General features: G+C 40.2%; 1 protein-coding gene across 1 annotated transcript; it reads right to left on the minus strand.

Annotated features, from left to right (window-relative positions):
• Positions 1–15,488: 15,488 nt before the first annotated feature.
• SEC61B (SEC61 translocon subunit beta) lies at positions 15,489–20,824 on the minus strand. Its single transcript, XM_064431658.1, has 4 exons — positions 20,682–20,824; positions 20,484–20,581; positions 19,765–19,866; positions 15,489–15,822 (listed from the first exon to the last, which is right to left on the minus strand). The coding sequence occupies exons 1-4, from the start codon at positions 20,682–20,684 to the stop codon at positions 15,735–15,737; spliced, it is 291 nt and encodes a 96-aa protein (XP_064287728.1). The 5' UTR covers positions 20,685–20,824; the 3' UTR covers positions 15,489–15,734.
• Between the last annotated feature and the right edge of the window lie 78 nt (positions 20,825–20,902).

Genomic DNA, 20,902 nt, shown 5'->3' on the forward strand with positions numbered 1-20,902 from the left:
TGCTATTTTTGGATGGTTTTAATATAATTTTCAACCTTTTCCTTATCTGTGCAGCTTTATTAGAGAAAGGAGTGATGGTTACTACAAGGAGTGATCTCTACTTTTTATGGCGCCTCTGCTGATGTTAATTTGAGCAGGAGTGAGCTACATACAGGTGACAATTCACTGAAATAGGACTGCTCTGCCCCATCTCTGCTGCACCTATCCAAGTAAACTGAGCATTGGCAAGCAATCAGCCTTCCCACAAAAGCATGAGCATTGTTTCTTGCACATCTCTGGCCCAGGCCAAATGACATCCTGATCTCTAGTAGCACTTCAAGAACTATGCAGGTCAACAGCCTCTCTACTATGCTCCTATGGCCTTCACACAAGCCCACACTGCATCTTTGGGGCAATTTGCCAGTTCCAGTGCTTGAATCCAATCAATACAAACAAGTATGAAGGCTTTTCCACGGGCAAACGTGATATTCTGGATCCATCGTTCTATTCCTCCCTATCCACGGTGGCAGAGGGTCTTTACATAGGTGAATAACCAGCATTTCAAAGCTGCTGCCTTTGCATTCCTACACAGAGGTCCTGTGTGTTCCCATGCAGCATGAAATTGTCTTAAACAACATTTAATTTCCACACCAGAAATGAAAGAACTTATCTATGCTGACATTAGGAAAAGAAAATCACCCACCTCTCTGAGGACAGAAAACTGGTGCAGCAACATAAGTGAACTGGCAGTTCTTGCATAAACAGGAAGAGAAGAATTCCACAAATTTGATGACATGTGGTCTTTATTTTCAGAGTTGTTTGATTGACGAGTGACTGTGAGGGGTGCTGTATACAAGGAGCTCTGCTGATGGGCCCTGTGATCCAAAGCTGGAAGGAGCTCTAGACTGATATCACTGCTACCTGATGACAATTTTCTGGCTCTGGGGGCTATTTCTTCTGTCAGACATGCTGAATGCCATATCTCCTTCATTTCATATGTCTTTTTTTCTTAGGCTTTTTTTTCCCCTCTGAGTTTTCTTACAGTATAAAACGTGTGAATGGGTATGGGTTGTACTCTTAAATCATGAATGTGGTGTCTCTGTTTCACTCAAATTTTTGCAATCCTCACTTTAGACCCAGTAAAATCTACCAGTAAAAAACTTGTTTTATTCTCCTCTCTGGTAAGCTTAAGCTGCAGGTTAAGAACTTCTAGAAAGATCAGTCTTTGTAAAAAGACTACAAAGGTGGCAGGGGCTAGAGCCTAATGCCACACCTTCAGACCCTCCATGAGTAAAAGCATGGACTAATGACTTGCCTTCCAGGAGCAGGACAAGGTTAGTAAATAACAATTTTTTTAACAAAATAACACAGCTGGGAAAAAAACAAAACAGGTCAGATTTGGTATACACAAGAACTTTAGGGGATTCTTTACCATAAAGTGGTCACGGTTTAAAGCTTTAGTATTCTAGATACCAGCCTTTATTTCCACAGATGCACAATGAATATTAAGGGGAAAAAGTCGGCACATCATGTTCAGTTTACCCATGAAATGCAAAGCATAAATTCCAGAAATTAAAGTTCTGGCTATATGAAATACACTTATATTCCATCTATCCAAAGTATATGTTGTTTAACTTAGTCATTTGTTTTATGAAAAGAAAATGAAAGACATAATTTCTATAGCTGCTTAATGTTTTATTCCTGGCTGGGTATTTGGACTAGGAAAACAACAGCTTTCCTTTTGGCTGTTAGTGCTTAATTATTCAATGTTAACAGCCAAGAAGTAAGCTGTTAGCCCTCCTCCTCTTCTTCACAGTTTTTCTTTCCCTTGTGGGTCTAAATCTGTCCTTTACACATATGAAGAGCAGTTTGAGTCGCAGGGATTACATTTTGGCCTCACAGGAAACAGCCTATGGCTTACAATATTTCCTCTTAATAGCCGTGTGGCTTGTTCTCTCCAATCTTTTAAAATAACACAGTAGCAGCTTAATTTCCTGTCTTTGATGCTCTCCTTTAAATACCATCACAGACTCCTTCACAGACCGGCTCCCAAGTTAAGCTCTCTTGGTACAATTTCTGAAATGTGATGACTATTCTACCTAAATCACTGTACACAGTGATAGACAAAGTAAATAAGCTCTAAATCTAGTGAGTTTCCTTCTTCCTGAGAAGCCTCAACAGCAGAAGACTTCACAAGACCTAACCAGATTGACTCTAGTAGCACTTAAAGGTTATCTTGAAAGACGGCAAATACTGGCATTAGAGGATGATGACTCCTTGAAACACCCCCAAATAACATCTCATACATTAAATCAGGTATTCAGTGTATTTGGGTCAAGTCCATGAAGGCCTAATCCAGTAGTGTCATCCAGAGGAATGTGTAAGCTGTGTTTTCCTAAAGACTCAAAAAAGTCATACAGCTTGCCTCTCTAGGACAAGGGCTACTCATGACATAACCACACTCCTTCCTTGAGTACAGCTTTCACCTTTACCCTCTTCTGGAAAAAAAAATCCCTGGAAACAGATTAATTTGCTCCAGCTAAGCATAACAAAAGGTGAGCATGTACCCCTTCATGACAGGCCACCCCAAGATACTTTTGCTACATCAGTCAGGGATACATAGTTCAAGACTGTTCTGAAACCTTTTCTACCAAATAATTGCATTTAGGTTATACGATAGACTGCTTGAATTCCTGTCAGTCTGATAAACTTGAAAAGTTAAGGGCAAAGGGAACGCACCATATATACAAAGCCATGGTCTTACTGTGAGTCTAGCTGAAGCCTTAACAGCCTAATGAAAGAATCACTTATCCAGTTACAATGACACTAATGCTTCATAGCTCAAGTTATATTACTTAAAATTGTATATACACAAACATTTTAGCATCACAGAATCATTAAGGTTGGAAGAGACCTTGAAGATATCTCATCCAATCATCAACCCAGCACCACTGTATCACCCCAAAACCACAGCTTCAAGAGTCACATGCAGATGCTTCTTGAACACTTCCTACCTACCAGCAATCCTACCATCTCCCTGGATAATTTATTCCAGTGCCTGACCACACCTTCAGTAAAAGTTTGGGTTTTTTTCTAATATCTAATCTGAACCTCCCCTAGCACAATTTAAGGCACTTTCCTCTCATCCTTGCATTTGAAACATGAGAGAACAGAACAACCCCCCACCTCATCACAACCTCCTTCCAGGGAGTTGTAGAGAGTGATGAGGTCCTCCCTGATCCTCCTCTTCATCAGGCTAAACAACAACAGCTCCCTCAGATGACCCTCATTAGACTTGTGTTCCAGACCCTTCACCAGTTTTGTTGCCCTTGTCTGGACACCTGCAGCACCTCAATGTCCTTTTTCCAGGGAAGGGCCCAACACTAAACACAGGATTTGAGATGCTGCCTCAACAGTGCTGAGCAGAGCAGAATAATCACTTCCTTTGTCCTGCTGGCCACACTGTTTCTGATATAAGCCAGGATGCCTGGCCCTTCTGCAGATCCTTCCTGCCCTTCCTCAGATCAACTCCCACCTAACTTGGTAATATCTGCAAATTTACTGAGGTGAACTCAATCCCCTCATCCAGATTATTAATAAAGACATGCAGGACTGGTCCCAAGACTGAGCCCTAGGCAACATCACTTGTGGTCAGCTACCAGCTGGATGTAATTCCATTCACCACAACTCTCTGGACCCAGCCATCTAGGCAGTTTTACCCAGCAAAGGCTACATCTATACAGACCATGAGCAGCCAGTTTCTGCAGGAAATTGCTGTGGGAGATGATGTCAAATGCTTTACTGAAGTCTACATAGATGAGCCTTTCCTTCATCTACTAAGTTTGTCACTTCGTCATAGGAGATCAGGTTGGTCAAGCAGAACCCGTCTTTTGATCTCCTAAACAGGCCAAAGTCTGCCTGTCGGAAGTCCAAGGTGGCAGTTCTGCTGGCACCACTCCAGAACTGAAAACTTCACCAGAATTGAAAACTGTCATTTTGTGGTCACTATGCTCAGGAAGTACCAGCCCATTTTTTTGGTGGTATGCTTTCCTTTCCACTGCACTCTGGGTCTTAACAAAGACAGCTTCAGAGCAGCGGGAGAGGAACAGTGAGCTCCTAGTGTTCAAATCTTTTGCCACTATGATGTTGATGGTTTCCTCCTTCTTAACTTGGAATCTGCTTGGAATCCTTTTTACATGTTTTCTAACACCCTCTGCACCTTGCTCTTCCTTCACTTTTCTGTAATTCTGTGTTACACATGTGTAACACTGTTACATATGGTGTGCACTACATATGTCAGATACTTAGTTCTTTTTGGAATCCCTACCTGGTTTTACCCATTTCTAAAGACTGCCTTTCTGCAATTGCTTGCAAGGGACCTCTGGTGAAGTGTTCAGAGCCCTGGAGCCTCTGGTATCATCCTGTCCCTGTAACCCACAAGGTGCTTTATTCCAGGATCACTCATACACAGTTCATTCTACAGAGAATAAGTGCTTGTTATTAATATCTTCCAGTTACAAAAATATATAAGGTTAGGTGTTATACCACACAGTTGTACAAAGTGATTGAAAGCTAAAACAAAGTAATAGTTACATGGCCATTGGACAATCACTAATACTGGTAAATAAGCTAAAATAAATCTACAAGTAGCCCAGGACAAGTCCATAGGAAACCCAACAGGTTCAGAAGTCTTCACTGTTAACTTGAGACAAAGCCAGTGGCCTCTTACAATAAACGGAACCACCTAATCTACTTGGCTACAAGGCTACAGCTGTTCCTTGAATCCTAGCCTTATGGTAGAGATCAGAAAGTACAGAACAGAAGAGTCTTCAGTAAAATTCTGAGCTTGAAAAAACCTCTCAAGAATTCATGTCTTCAAATCAAGTGAACCTCTGAGAAGTGACACGGACTGTGATGCAAATGCTCTCTTCGAGACGAAATACTCAATTCACACTAGATTAGAAGGGACTAGACTTCATTACTCATCAGTCAGTCTCCATGACAAATGTCTGAATTACAAATTTGCCATCATACAGGAAACAAACACACATTTTTATTCATTGCAAAAGAAGAGTAAAACTGAAGACTTCATGTCTGTGAAGAGCACTTTAACACTCTTTGGTTCAAATGAAAGCTTTCTTCTCACCAGAATGAAGTGATTGTACTCCTGATAGGTGCCCACTGCCCTTTCTCCAGCTCAAAATATGGAAATGAACAGTAGAAGTGAGTCTTCAGGACAGTAAACACAATCCTGTCTCTGCTTGCATATAAAAACACAAATGCAGATTTAGACTGAAGCTCACTGTCTCTGACCTCTCTAGTTCCATTTCAATGTATTACTTTGGAAAGTGTGTTACTTTGAAAAAAGTGGTTGTTACTGATTATGTAATGACAGAAAGACACCTATGAAATCTACATAGTTCTTAGCTCAGCCTTTACTCTTTCATGGTTTTTTTTTTCTTGTGAGGTTCTCTTTTTCCAAGAGAGAAATTACTGTCAGGCATGGAATCTCATTGGTCATGAAGAGGCCATGTGACCTTTACACCTGTTACCTTCCAAAAAGATGAGATTGTAATTTCATGCTAACACGCTTCTGTTATTTTCAGGCAACTTCAACACCATCATTCTCATTTACCTCTAAGCAGAGTCACTACAGAATCTGGTGAAGAAAATTCCAGCAGACGATGTTGCTGAGAGAGCTGTTAATCAGGGACCACTGAGCTAATCCCTTCAAACAGACAGAATGCAATCCTGGACCACACAGACTGACTTCCAAGATCTGCTCTGGGTAGTTTAGCAAATGTTCTCATGTTCTTTGTCTACAACGCTTTTCTACAGAAAAGAGGAGGCCAAACTTTTCAGGGCTTTGTCTTTCACTTGCAACCTCTCCACCACATCGATTTGAGTGACTCATCCCAAAATAAAGGGAACAAGTGACAATATAGTAATTATATCTGCAGAATTTTTCAAGAATCATAATTTCCCCAAAGAAGTTAAGATTTCCTGTCTATCCTGTGTAGTGTAATTATAGTAAAAGCAAAGACACTTGCCTAGAGATACAAAACAGATTGGAAAAACCCTGCCTTTGTGATTGAAGAATGTCTCCACCTCTTAAATAATGGAAGTTGTTATTGATTTCCCCAGCAGATGGAGTAGCATGTACAGTTTTGATGATTCCTGCCAACTTATTTATGGGACTTATTTATTTGCAATGCATACTGTGCTTTTCCTAATATCATGGAATTCTTCTTGGTTCAGCCTATCAAAAAAATCAAGCTCTGAAGACTAAACAATGTAGCTGATAAAACAAAGAATCTTCTTTCTCCCCATAACTCTCCAAGACCTTTGAAAATCTGATGTAGCTTTTATTGAGGTTCTGCTTTATCTTCAGCTCTTTGTGTACAGCAGAGCAGCAGAAACATAACAAGTTTCAGAGGATGCAGACATTCATCTAGGTGTCAAAAAGGCTCCACAAGAATCATATGGTCATAGGATAATTCAGCTTGGAAGAGACCTTGAAAAGTCATCTAGTGCAACCCTCTGTTACCTACACCTCAAAGGTAGGTCACTCATGAGATCATACCAGGCTTCCCAGGGCTTTATCCATCAGATCTTGAAAACACCCAATGGAAAAAGGAGCCTACACAACTTCTAGGGACAACCTTGGCTCAACCATTCTCATGGTGAAAAGCTATCTCCTTACAGTCAACAGATCTCGTTTCAACTTAACCCCATTGTTTCTTGTCCTCCTGTCATGAAAAGACTGCCTGCAACTCCTTCATGGCCTCTGTGTAGCTCTAGGAAGGACATTATTAAGCCCCAATCTTTCGTGTCACCAAGTGTGATCACATAGGGTGAGAGGTGGACACAAACAATCTGTGCTGTAAAGTGACACACTGTGCCACTCTCCTCCTGTATCTCCTCATGCTCAGAGCTTGTGCACAGGCTAACTCAGATGGACTTCATACTTTTATCCCAAGCACAGCACTACATAGAGGAATATCTGTAACTTAAGGACCCCAGAAATCCTGAATTCCAGCCTGACCTATGTCACTAAATTGATATACAAAGAAGATTAAGGTCTTTCATTTCTACACTGCTTCCATGCAAGGACAGCATACATCTCACAGAAAAAAAAATAAAAAAAAAATATATATATATATATTTTCAAGGTTCATCCCATCTTAGCAAGTCTGGCCTGAGACAAACACCACTATTTCTTCATTAACGTGACAAAAGAACACACTCCCTAATGCACAGAGATCAGTTTTAGAAGCAGATGTGATAAGGTGGAACTAACCCAATGCTTTCATATCAATTTGTTCTTTCCTGGAAAAGGCAGGACAACTCTAGATCCCCTCACCAGAAATCCAAGCAGTGCTTTCTGGCAAGGAACAAAGGTGGGCACATACACAAAGAAATTGGGAGTGACACTGATGCAGTGCAGAAATGAAAGCAGGAGCAAAGCACTGGCATTGCTTTGATGGAAGCAGCTTTATCTCACACACAGCAACAAAGAACATGACCTATGATTACTGCTTTCTCAGCAAGCAAAGGGAAACTGCCTGTGCAAGACCAACCAAGACCAAGGCCAAGTCAGTTCTTCAGTGAACTACATCCAAACTTGAGCTACATGGAATCACAGAGTTGTAGAGGGGACCATAAAGAACATTTAGTTCCAACCACCTCACCATTGACATGAATGATGTCCTCCTTCAAAGCAGAAACTGCTACTTTATCAGGAGGTTAATAGGAGGCGAGCCCAAGTGTTATTATTGCTTAAAACAGAAAAGAACATAAGGGGTTAGTCTGGTCAAAGTTTGAAGGCAGAAAACTGGGAGAATAAAGAAATGATGGTGGTATAGCTTATTGCTAATAGCTAGTAAGTAGCAGTGGTTCTTAGTGCTATAGAGGTTTTACCCAGCAGCATCAAGTGAGGGTGAGAAGGGAATTGTAGGATGGGAAGCACTGCATGAGAACTCTTCTCTCACAGAAGGTACTGGAAATATTTAGCATGGGTGTGCTAATTAGGCACTGCAGTTACACTTTCAAATCTGGGACCTGATGGTGTTAAATGCACAGTGAAAAAATGAGACTTTGTATGCGAAAGTACTGCTTTGACTCCATACATTTGCTGGTTTACAACAGCACAATGGATTTACACTGGAATGCCAGAACCCATGGTGCCATCATTCTCCCACTTTAATCTGCCTTTGCAGGTTTTTCACAGTTGGGTACTTCACAAAGACACTTAGAGTAAGATAGGATGCTGTGTTTGGAATGTATGCCAGTTTTTATGACAAAGTTCCCTGTAATCTGATCCATGAATTATCAGTAGAATATTGTTGCCAACTTCAGCATTATCTGAAAGCCACTGTTTTACAGTAGATGGTGGACGAACAGGGTCTGGAGCATAAACACAATTGTCTCACAGAACTTTTCTACACAACGTGGTGATTAGGCGGCCTTTTAAGACATCTTTTTTCATTACCTGATGCTCGTGCATTGTAGGGGTAAGGCACAGACTGACTTCCACCAACACCATCTTCCTAAAGTACAGGCATATTTACATTTCCTGTGAATCAGCTACAGATTTTACTAAATCTGGCACAACTACACCTAAAACTTCACTGCCAAGAGGTGTCTTTTTATACAGGGAGGGAGCTAACTGCGGTACATATCCCAGTGTACCCTCTCAGACAAGACACGGGAAGTTCTTATGTCTTAAATTAAGGAGTTTGATCTATCTGTAAAATGCTTTAACACTGTGTTGCCTGCAAGAGCAAGGAAAGTGAACTTTGAGACACTGGTATTATTTTCTCCCACTAAGCTTTGACATCTATATGGCAAAGAAAAGCCAGCTGTAAACATCCAAATATCTGTACCCAAACTCCATGGACAACATCCACACTTCAGCCACTACACAGGACCTGGCTGGTCAGCACTGGCAATTACCTGGGATTATATGAAGACAATCCTTCCTCAACACTTTTAGCGTCTTGTCTACTTGAGAATTAGGTGAAAAACACCCAGCCTTGAGACTCTAGACAGACAAATGTTTCAGGAGAAAGAACTAGGTCTCTCATCCTGGTTTGGACACACAGGTATCTCATCATTTGGACACACAGGAATTGCACAAGTATGCAGTGGTTTTAACTCCTTTTAGCAAAATATCTTATCGATCCTTATTTATTGGCAAAGAAATACCTAGAAGAACTGTTATAGTTATATTCCTAGAGCCCCTTTTCCTTTCAGAGAATAGTCAGTTCAAGGGGAAAACGAATACAGGGTGACTATATACTTGGAAGTTTTCTTCCTTCTTCTGGATTCACTGGGAATGCTAAGAGGAAATTCAGAAAAGCACACTTTTCAACTGAAATCATACCAGATATTAACTTTTATGTGTTGCTCTGGCCACCTAGTGCATGTTGTAAGCATCTTCTAGTACAGTCTGTGTGAGATCTACACATAACAGAAATGGTGTAGGCTATTGAGAAGTTAGAACTTTATATAAATCAGTTTATGAGCCAGCAGATAGATCTGAATGCACAGGTGGTGAGTGAGAAATGAATAAGCAGAAGGCCTGGGAACAGTGCCTAGTGAATTTTGGGAAGGCACTCTCAAGCACGTCTGAGTTTTCACTTGCATCCTCCATGCATGAGGCTAGAGCCTGTCCTTATGTGAAATTCAGTATCTCAGTGCCAGGATTACGCTCAAGCCCAGACATATCAGGTTTTTTGAGGATGGCCATAAACAGGGACAGAAGCTTGAAGTAATGCTGCAGTGATGCAAAGCCACTGTCATGCTGCTGGCAGGACGGCAATTGGTCTCATTATCTGCATCTTCAGCAAGTTTATGAGGACACCAGATTTTACAAAGTGGTAGCTGGTGGAGAAGAGCCCTGCAATCTCAGAGACCATGGCAGTATGGAAAAATAAGCCAAAAAAAATTTCTGAAGTTCAGGACAGACAAATATTAAGTCCTGTATGTTGGATGGAGCAATTCCATGCAGTGAGACATGGCCTCACTCTCCAGAGATCAGCTCTGCACAAAATGTCTCAGTGGCCACACTGGACATGAACCAGCAGCACACCCTTGCAGCAACAAAGCCTAACCATGGAACAAGATGCACAACTGGCATGTCAGCAAAGCACTTGTAAAGATACTTCCTTATTACACACTCATTTGGAAAACTGAGTTTTGTGCCCCTAGTGCAAAAGAAACACAAATTAGAGAATCTAGGAGAAGGGTATTTAGATGGTCAGACACTGGTGCACATGACACACAGGGACAGAGACAACCAGGTTTGTTTAGCTCAAGAGGCTGAGGGTAGAACACAAGCTGCTGTCCCCAGCTAAGGTTAGAAAGCAGATGGAGCTAGAGCCCTCCCAGCAATGCACAGCAAAAGGACAAGAGGCAATCACTGCAAGGTCCAACAAAGAAATTCTGATTGGATATAACAAACAATATCTTCACCAGAGACTGGTCAAGCACAGAGGTGGGTACCCAGAGAAACCCCTTCCTTGGAGATTCTCAAAATGCAACTGCAGAAGGCCCTCAGCAACCTGATCAAGCCTTGATAATTACTCTGCTCTAAGCAGGGAGCTGGATCAAAGACATCCACAAGTTCTTACCAAAGTACATTTTGCTATGACCTACACCCATATTTCCAATACTATTTCACACTGTCGTAGCTGTCTAGTATTAAGAGCTGGTTTCAGTGTGAATTTCAATTTCATGGAAAATGTTCGCATTTGCAATTATTTTTCATCGTAGTTTCAATCAATCAAAAAAATTTGCTTTCAGATTAAAGAAAATTAATAGTGCTAATTTTAAAAAGATATTTAATATTACATTTCATTAATTTTATTCATCAATTACTTTTTGAAGTAAAAGGAGGGATATGGAAACAAAAATGGAAAAAAATTAGAAAGCCATCTACCAAACCCCACAACTGCATCAAGTTCAGGTTCACACTGAATTACAATAGTTTGGTCCTTCACAAATTTCTGTGCAGTTGTATCATGCAGTTATGTTTTCTCCCTCACAGATGTCTCCCTGAGGTGAGGAACACATATGTTCTCCTTCACTGATTACAACAAATGCCACACTCCAACTGCGTGGCACTTTTATGCAAGTCAGGAGTAACATTACTTACCAGCCAATCTTGGGAATTTAAGGCAACATTGCTTTAGGTTCTGTTCGTATTACCTTACCAGAAAAACAACCAAGACAGTAGCTAATAAACTGAAAGGTCTCTCAGAATAGTGTTTGATAATTAAGTGATGTTGGGAATGCAGCCCCTCTGAAAACAGAGCATAGTAACCACAAATTTATTTTTTATTTTGGAACCATTTCACTCCATGTCTAACCTCTGCAGAATGTGTAAGCGTATTTTCTATCTCTCTGTAGTATCTGAGAAGAAAACCAGGTCAGTGCACTTACTCAGTGATAAATGCATGAACAACAAAAAAAATCACACTAAACTAGCTGGAATTTCATTTTTTTCACCTTTTAAGACAAGCCGCTCTTTCAAGGAAGCAGTGCATTGGATGTTTTGCTTAGTTCTATTTTATGAAATAATATTTTATGAAATAATAGTAACTTCAAAGATTTTTTTAATTTTGGTTTGGTCAAAAAGTCACAGATACTATTCTGAAAGGCAGCCGTGTGAAAAATCACTCAAAATAAGAAACAAGGAAAATTATTTGCAACCTGCTGCCACGTGTGATAGCAGTACCAAGGCTGTGGTGATACACATCTGAACTTGAATTTTTGACTTAAGTAAAATGGGTCTGTCCTGTTCATTACTGTTACTGCCTGGCATATCTCTGCATCAGAGCATTATCCTACTACATGGCACAATTCAGAATCTTCGGAGGTCTCCAGAGAAAAACAGATAAAGCACAGAAGGAAGAAAGAAGATAACAATACATGTCAGGGATGAGGTATACTCAGTAACTTCACACCAGCCCTTGCTTAGCCTGCCTTTCCTTCAGCAACTTCTGAAATCATAGCAGAAATCACAAATGTTGTACAAGTTTCCCCTCAATTAAAAAAAAACCCTAAAAGGCAGAGCTCTCCTTCAGAGATCTTAAGCTGAGAATCATTACTATTCTTAGTATGTTATTACCAAAACCAAGCTTAGAGAAGTCTTCCATGAAACACACTTATATAAACAGCTAATACAAAGATGTCAGTGCAGCCTTATTACCAAAGCAGGACATATATAACCAGTTAGACTTCAAAGTCATCTCTTTCTCCAGGAAAAAAACATAACCAAAAACCACGGGAAAGAGCATGCGTGTGCATGTGTGTGTGTGTTGAGCAGTAGAGCTGGCTTCTAAGCAGATGGCAAAAGTAAAAGGCAAATCTGAAACACCAGAACTAATAAAGCCCATGTACCTACAGATCAATAGCTCGTGGGTGATAGACTTCAGTGTGCAAACATATGCAAAAGCAAAGGTTAAAGTTTTCCTATCATAAAGGCATTAAAAAAGTCTCTCTCCCCATTTTATTCCTGGGTAACAAGTTAAAAGTGTAAGGCTTTTGCACAGCAGGAGCTTTGACCATCTCCCTTTTCTATCAGTTACCTATTTCATCCAACCCTCAAGAACACTGTCAGCTTCTAAGTCACTGCTAAATTAGACTGAACCTGCTCACATACTCAGATTTATTGTTGGGGGCAGGGTGGGGGGAGAAGAAAAGCTTGAGAAAGATGAACTCATATGCAAATGAAGCATCTCCTTATAAAACCTGTTCTTCAGCTGAGGGATAATGGAGTCTGAGGTTGTAAATAATTTAAATCTAGGATAAAAGGTTCTAGTACTTTATAATCTCTTCTATGGAAACACAAGTTCTTCCAGATATCTTGAATCTTTATTGCAAAGGAGGCAAAGTAAAGATCTTTGAGAACTTAAGAGCCTTCTGCAGCACCTAAGTAAAGATATTTATAACAGTCAGCTCAGTCAAGCTTGTATTTTAATCGCATACCAGTGGGCATAAAAATCAAAAATCTTACTAATTCCTAGTCACCTGATACAAAGCTTTTCAAATGACTGTTCTTTCTTCTTTTCTATCTACTACTGAAAGACTAGTTTTCTCTATCAGAGATTAGCTACTGTTTATCAGTATGGCTATAATTTATGCACCCAGACCAAAGAGAATTTCATTCACCATTAGCCAAAATTCTGATAAGTCTTTGTAACCTGCATTTCTTTATCTGTACCTCTCTGGAGCTAGAGTTAGATAAACATAAGTTGCAAGACTCCACTACAACTTGTGTACATGAAACACTAAGAATATGAGAATGAATATACAACACATTCATGCTAATAATTTAAATAATCACAACTTGGAAGCATACAATAGAGAAATCTGGGTTTTAACTAAGTATAAGGAAAATAAAACTACAGATGTTTCAGCTAGCTGCATCCAACTTAAGTACCACCTGAGGTAAGCTGACACAAAATATATAGCCAAGCAAGGTTGCAAAGTAATTTGTGCAAAATGAGAGACATTAGACTCTTCTGACATTGCATGCAAAAATCCATTATACAGGCCATTCCAGGAAAAAAAAATTTAAAATATTTAAGCAAGGACATCACTGTCAAAATGGCCAGCATTTTTATACTCAGTTGAACTAAATGTATTAAAATGTATTAAAAAATTATCAAAAGGCTGTACAGCAATAAGTCTTCCCCCATCACTTTTCCAAGATCATCATCAATTCCGGTCTTTAGAAGCAGAAGGACACCAAAAGAGCAAAAATATGGAAGGCTTTAAATGGAATTACTTGATGTGAGAAAATAGCTTTTAGGGCCTGGAAGTGTTTAAAAGAAAATTGTTTCCTACTGTATTAGAAAACATTCAAACAGTATATTAGAAAACATAGTAAAAAAGAGGTTACTTACTTTGATATTACTGTTATTCCTTATGCTTACACTAGAGTATTCCATTCCTTTTCCTTTGAGCACCACAAATTAGCTCAGTACAGTCTGTTCACATGGTCAGCAGAACAACTGACCTGCATTTGGTCTTCTCTTCACATTTTCTTGCCTTAAAATGAAATTGATGTCTTTACAGAATTTATTTTCTTGCTAAGCAAAGCATTTAAGTGGGCCATCACCTTCTGAAGTGGTGAACTACCCCTCCTATTTACTTTATTTTCCCTTGTGTTTTAACTTCCCTTCCATATGGATAGAGATAAATGATTTATGGATCCTTTTCCCTTTGATATACAATTCATTTGTATGAGTTTCCACCAATTTAGTCTTCTGCTACACCACTGCCTTTGAGTCTCCAAAATTCCCTGCTCCTCAACTTCCAAACTTCTAAAAACACCATTCTACTATTACATTTTCTAAGATAACTTTCAGTTTTCTGCTCCAAGTTTTCCATCTTTCTCTCCATAATTACATTAGGTACTATGGCATTAGCACAGTCCAAAACAATTTTACCTCTGTAGCCCTCAGACCACATTCCTCATTCTTGTTTTAGTTCTGAACAGTTTGGTCTTTTCAGAAGTAATGCTAATTTAAGAACTGCTTTAAGGAAGGTGATAACAGAGGCAGCTTCTACAACATGCAATTAGAACTTCTGTCAAGACTGCAAGAATATTGCAAGAATTCTAAGAATATTATTTTCCCATAACAAGCTGATATTCACCCAGGACTCAACATGAACAGCATGCTAAAATGATTCTATCCAACTTCAAGATCATATTAGCAGTGAGAAATGCTAATGCACAAATATGTAGATATCTTTGAAAAGAGAAGGAAGAGCTGTGTGACTGTTCAAAAGGAAAATACTGAACATCCAGAAGTAAACTGGAGTGATTACCTGAAGCAACACTTAGCTGTATCTCAGACTATTTGCATGTCCTGTTACTTGAAATGCAGTCACTGCTTTTCCAGTTATCCCATTCCATTCAATTCTCCTTGAAAGAGTCTGGACCTGTAGTCACTGAATCACAGAATATCCTAAGTTGGAAGGAACCCACAAGGACCACTGAAGTCCAACTCCTGGCCCTGCCCAGGACAGCCCCAAGAACCACACCATGCGACTGAGGGTGAAAAATGTCTTTGATAGCCGTGCATTATTCTTTTTAAAATCAGTTAGGTACCAGTTCATGTTGTTCCTCAAGTGCAGCTTGAAAAAACAAACATATAACTTTTATGTATAATGAGCACTGAGTAAAGTTTAACTTGCATTTAGAAAATAAATTAAATAAATCCAGCTATTCTTTCGGAGTTAAAAGAACATGGTACAGCACTGGTACCTCAGTTTTATTTCAAGAAGGATGTTGGTTACATTCTCATGTTTGTGAACCTGATTTTGTCACCAAAGAAGATCTTCTAGCATAAAATTATATACCAATGTATAGTTTGGAAGAATCTGATTTGAACTATCAAAGATTATTTACTCAGAAATATGGCTATTTATGAAAACCACTAGTAAAATGTGTTAGTGGTGGTATACTGGAAGAGGAAAAAATACAGTTAAGACTGTTTCTATTTCCATATACAACTTTTATTGCAATACCTGTGTTCTAAGTGTACAGATACAAATATAAAATGACCCATGACAGGCTTTAAAGCTGCCCAAGTAGCGAACTGAGAAATTAATTCAGTATTATAGCCAAAGTTGACAGGACTTCAACAGGTGATAGGAAGCTTCCCCAGTCTCTCTCCAAGAACAACCAGGATCCACCATAGTTTTGGTCCAAGATGTATGCTTTAAGTTGGCAGCTGAGTCTAGGAACGAGTGTATTTACCCCAGATGTGCAGCATAAACACAGAAGCAATAAAAAGAAGACTCATGACCAAAACTGGAACAGGTCCACTAAAAATAAAGAGAAAATGCATTAACATAAAAACGAAGTCTGTCTTGCCCATTATCAGCCAAGTGAGCTCATCAGTTCATATGAAATTGTACATGAAAACTCTTCTTCCCTTCCCAAAGAAACACCTTAAGGCACACAGAAATGAGATAGTCATCTCTATCAGAAACTGCTGCTGCTGCCACTGTTTTAAAAGACAGTTCTATACATCCTAAATGTTACATAAAAAAAGCACAACAACCCCCCCCTTGTTAAAAAAACCATTAATGGTTCATTATTATTCATCACTGTTTCCACAGTCTCTGGAAAAGTATCCTCTGTGTTTACAACTCAGATAGCCAATTGAGCAAAAAGGCAGTCCAATATAAAAAAAAACAACAGAGTCCTCTAGCGGCTACTAAAATTTTGGCAAAAAATTCTCATTAGCTGTTTTATTTTGGAGGTTTTGTTTCATTTGAAAACAATGGCAGCAGTGGGTGAGAGACAGGACTTCTGCTTTCTTGAAAAACATACACAAAGTGGCAAAGCTACATCATTCAATTTTTACCTAAAATAAATAAATTAATTTTTTTAATTCTTACTTTCATATATTGTTTAGAAATTTCACAGTAATGTTTTTTAAAACAGGTTACTCTTATGGTCCACATAGATAATTCCAATCAGCTGTTTCATGCAGTTCTGAGATGCAACAGATACATGAATACACACACTCAACACTCCTTCATACCACTCATTTCACACAATCTTATTTTTGATTTTCAACATGCTATTGGGAAATCTTTATCCAGCCTCTGTTACCCTCCGGGGTACACTTCATAAGCATGTAAATGCTACCTGAATACATAGGAACAAAAATGAAACTGAAAAGGGATTCAAAGAGTTTACTGACATGTTTTTCTCTATGAGACCATGACCCACATACTTGAAATTATCACAACTGTAATCTTACATTGAGTTTTAAAACTCAATTATTATTTATTGTACTTAGACTTATTTGGGTATGGGGAATCTGGAACACAGACATAAAACATTTAGCAAATAAACCAGTAACAAAATAAACAAAGTCCACACACATGGTGAGTACGCAACTCCTTCAAGGGGTATCTTTCACTAAGCAAGACAATGTAATTCTCAAACCTTAGCATTTTACACATATAAATAAGTATACTTATATTTTTTTTATTTATACGTATACATGTGAGTTTATAGCCTACATAAATTATAATTTATAGTCCTTACACTGTATCTGAATTACTATTTAATTAATTTGAGCCTTCAGCAGTAGGAACAGGTAAGCTGCTCTGCCAAAGGCACACAGGAACAAAGCAGCACCACTAATCAGAACAGAACTACATGGAAATAAGCAGTGGGAAACACTGTGTGTTCAGTGTTTTTTAACATGAAGATGACCTTGAACTCCTGGAGAAAAATCAACTCTCCAATACTGACACATGTATCTCATTTCCTCCCATCCCAAAGAAAACCTGTTAAAACCCTGCAATTCTCCTCCACACACCTGCATCTTCTCAGGCCAACTCAAACAAATAAATGGATTCAGACACCTCTAAAGATATGATACTGTGCATTCTCAGAATGTCTTTCATAAGGCTGCATATTTTATGTACCACAAGCTCAATTTGACTTTTTATCCACAGGAATGCTGCCTATAGCTCTTTAAGCAGGAAAGACCAAGACAAGATACGGGAACCACAGGTACCAAGTGACCCAAAAAAGACAAAAAAAGCTTGGGTTTAGTTTTCTTTTCAAAGCATGCAATATCCAAGCTTTAAAGATAAAACATCATATCCCCTCTCAGCCAAATCCCCCACAGCTCTCTTTCACTAACAGCTGTTTTTAAAGGCACACACATCTTGAAGTATCTTGTAATGCAAATAAAGGATCTTTCCTGAGGGGAACCAACTTGCCTATTCAACACATTAATTATATTGGATATTGAATACAGATACAAAAACACCCAAAGCATCAATCTAATTCTGCACAATATAAGATAAATAAAACTTTTTTATCTAAAGCAAAATTCCCCTTCTTGTAGCTACTATGAATTAACCTGTTACCAGGTGGTTTTACGCATTTTTTCATACTAATGTTAAGAGCTTGCATTTTAAACAATATGAAAAAAACACCAAAAAAGCCCACCTACCACCACTACCAGGCTAAGCTTTCCCACTGCTTTATGCAGTAGTGATCATAACCATTTCTAAAAATGGTTTCTAAAAAACAACTTCAGCTGAAGCACTTCACTGAGGCAATCACAAATCTTTCATAACCCATTCTCATTTAAAAGCCTACTAAACAGGCAGAGATAATAACAATTGGTTGCTATGGAAAAAAAAAAATCTAGAAAGCTGTAAGCAAGAAAGTTGCTACCCAGCCATGGCTCAGAAAAAGTTACATCTAGTGTGGGGTGCTTTGTAAAACCAACTCACTTTTATAGATTTGATTCTTTCATTAAAAGCACGACCATACAGTTACCCAAAGTAGCTTCCAAATAAACCACTCCCAGCACTCCAAAATCTTAAAATTGGTAATCACTGTGACACAACATAAATGGGAAAATCTGTTTACTGATCTGCTTGCACTGAAGATATGAACAAATGAGTGGCCATTCAGCACCAAAAGTGAAGTCAAGGATTCACAAGGAAACTCAGCAAAATTGTTAAAGGTTGTATCACAAGTCTATTAAAAAATCATAATGCCCTTCTGGGTTTTTTTCTTGTTTAGTGTAATTTTTTTTTTTAATTGAACTTTAGGACACCAAATAACAGAGAAAACAGTTGCACTGCCTATCTGCATAGATTTGCTCTAGAACACTATTGCTGCTCATTGTCTTTGCTTTGTCTCCCTTCTGTACTCAGAATGGAGTAAGCAAGGCAGAACAGCACTACTTTGATGGTTTGCTGGATGCAGTTTGTTTTCTAAAGTTTCAAGTACATATGAAAATGAAAACACATAAGACAACATGAAAGGAAGGACTACTCATGGAACAATTACTAAATAGCCTATCACCATGCCCTACCCCAAATGTGCAGCTAGGAGCAGCCCTCTTGAAGAGCTCCTAAAGAAAATATTAATGGATTTGCGGAAAAAAACCAAGCAACAGGATCAGCCCTGAGCATCTCAAGACTTTTCAACCCAGTAAGAAGAAGAGCTCCTGAACTGTAATTCTACAATAAGCACAAATTTCCACTCAGGATGTAACTTGGCATACACTCATCAGCTCAAATACACCTTCCACTTTTGTTACACAAGTATTAGGCTTAAAAGTTTGTTGGGAAAGTCATCTGAATGACTCGAAGTGGTCAAAAGAGTAAAAACTTAGGCTCTCTTTATAGTTTAAGGGACACTACTGGTATTTGACCATAATCTTGGAACATTCAACTTGTGAAAAGGGAGATATACAAGGCTATTTGCTAGGCAAGTTCAGCTAAAGTAATTTATCTGCAGCTTTTTAATAAAAACACCTGATGTGACCATATGGTGTACCAGTTATATTGTATTTTCAAGGTGTGCACGGGATCATAACATAACTATTATAAGGAAAAAACCCCAAGATTTTTACTTAAAAGAGAATAAAAACATGCACACAGATGCTTTAATTCATTGAGACAAGTGATCTTTCTCAACTTCAAAGTGATTGCTTACAGCCTTCAAAGACCACATAGGGTAAGCTTTAGCAATTACAACTTGTACCCACCTTTTTAAAACCACTGTATCTTTAAAAACACCTTCTCCAGGGTTACAGATTAAATATGTCATCCCAACGCAGCAAGTTTTCCCATGCACACCAGAATACTGACAGATGTCAGTGTTTTATTAATCTGACAGATGTCAGATTTTTATTAATTCAAAGACTGCAAGACTATGTAGGCAGGGGAACTCTACGGCCCTCAAGCCTGCCACCACCACCCATTTACCCAACTTACACTTTGAGCCCTGGAGAGTCCTCAGTGTAGAACCGCCACATCCCACCAGTCCCTGTGGACGTGGCACGGCCTGCACTCCTTGTCCCACAGCTGGCATTTTTCCTTTAAGGGATAACAGAAGAAAACAAAGACCGAACAACACATTAGTAGTCCACCAGCTTCCAGGACCAAGCAGCCCATGAGACTCTGCAGAAACAATATACTTCACAGAATCAAGTAGTTTGGGAACGACCTCTAAGATCATCAAGTCCAACCTATGACCCAGCACCAACATGTCAACTAGACCATGGCACTAAGTACCATATCCAATCTTTCCTTAAATATCTACAGGTAGTGACTCCACCACCTCTCTGGGTAGCCCTTTCCAATGTTCCATCGCCCCTTCCTACTGATGTCCAAGCTAAACATCTCCTGGCACAGCTTAAGACTTGTGCTCTCCTACCCTGTCACTAGTTGCCTGGGAGAAGACACAGACCCTCACCTGCCTACACCCTCCTTTCAGGTGGTTGCAGGGAACCATAAGGTCACCCCTGAGCCTCCTTTTCTCCAGGCCAAACACCCCCAGCTCCCTCAGCCCCTCCTCAAAGCACTGGTGCCGCAGACCCTTGCCCAGCAGCGTTGCCCTTCTCTGGACAGGCACCAGCCCGTGCTGCCACGTCAGCAGAGGGCACCGGCCCGGCAGGAGCTGTCCCCGCCGGGGAGCGGCGGCGGGCACCCACCTCTGCCGGACGGTGGATCCCGCGGCGCGGGGAGCCACAGCCTTGCTGGGGGAGCGGCCGGAGGAGCCGACGCTGGTGGCGCTGGGGTTGGGTCCGGGCTGCGGAGAGAGGAGAGAAGCGGGAGGGGGTGAGAGGCGGCGGGCACTGCCGGCGGGGAAGGGGCGCCTCAGCCGGCCCCTGCCTGGGGCACCCTCTCACCATGGCGGCGGCGCTGGCTTGGCTCGGCTCGGCTCGGCGCGGTCTCACACACGCTCCGCTACAGCCGCTCCGGCCACGTCCCCGTCCGCATCAGGCTCCGCCCCGCGCCGCGCATCCCGGGGCCGCGCGGCTTCCCCGGATACTGCCTGAGCAGCGGCAGCCGCTTATCCCCGCACCCCTCGCTCGGCGGCCGCGTTGCGAGACCGCTGCCCCCCGTGGCG

This window comes from Passer domesticus, chromosome 1 (genome assembly GCF_036417665.1).
Source record: "Passer domesticus isolate bPasDom1 chromosome 1, bPasDom1.hap1, whole genome shotgun sequence".
Classification (NCBI taxonomy): Eukaryota; Metazoa; Chordata; class Aves; order Passeriformes; family Passeridae; genus Passer; species Passer domesticus.

What these genes read in the sequence shown, in the direction of transcription:
- SEC61B (XM_064431658.1), bottom strand. An exon ending in GGATCCACCGTCCGGCAGAG is followed by an intron (nt 19,867 to 20,483) that starts GTGGGTGCCCGC and finishes TATCCCTTAAAG; the next exon opens with GAAAAATGCCAGCTGTGGGA. An exon ending in GACTCTCCAGGGCTCAAAGT is followed by an intron (nt 15,823 to 19,764) that starts GTAAGTTGGGTA and finishes CTTTATTTTTAG; the next exon opens with TGGACCTGTTCCAGTTTTGG.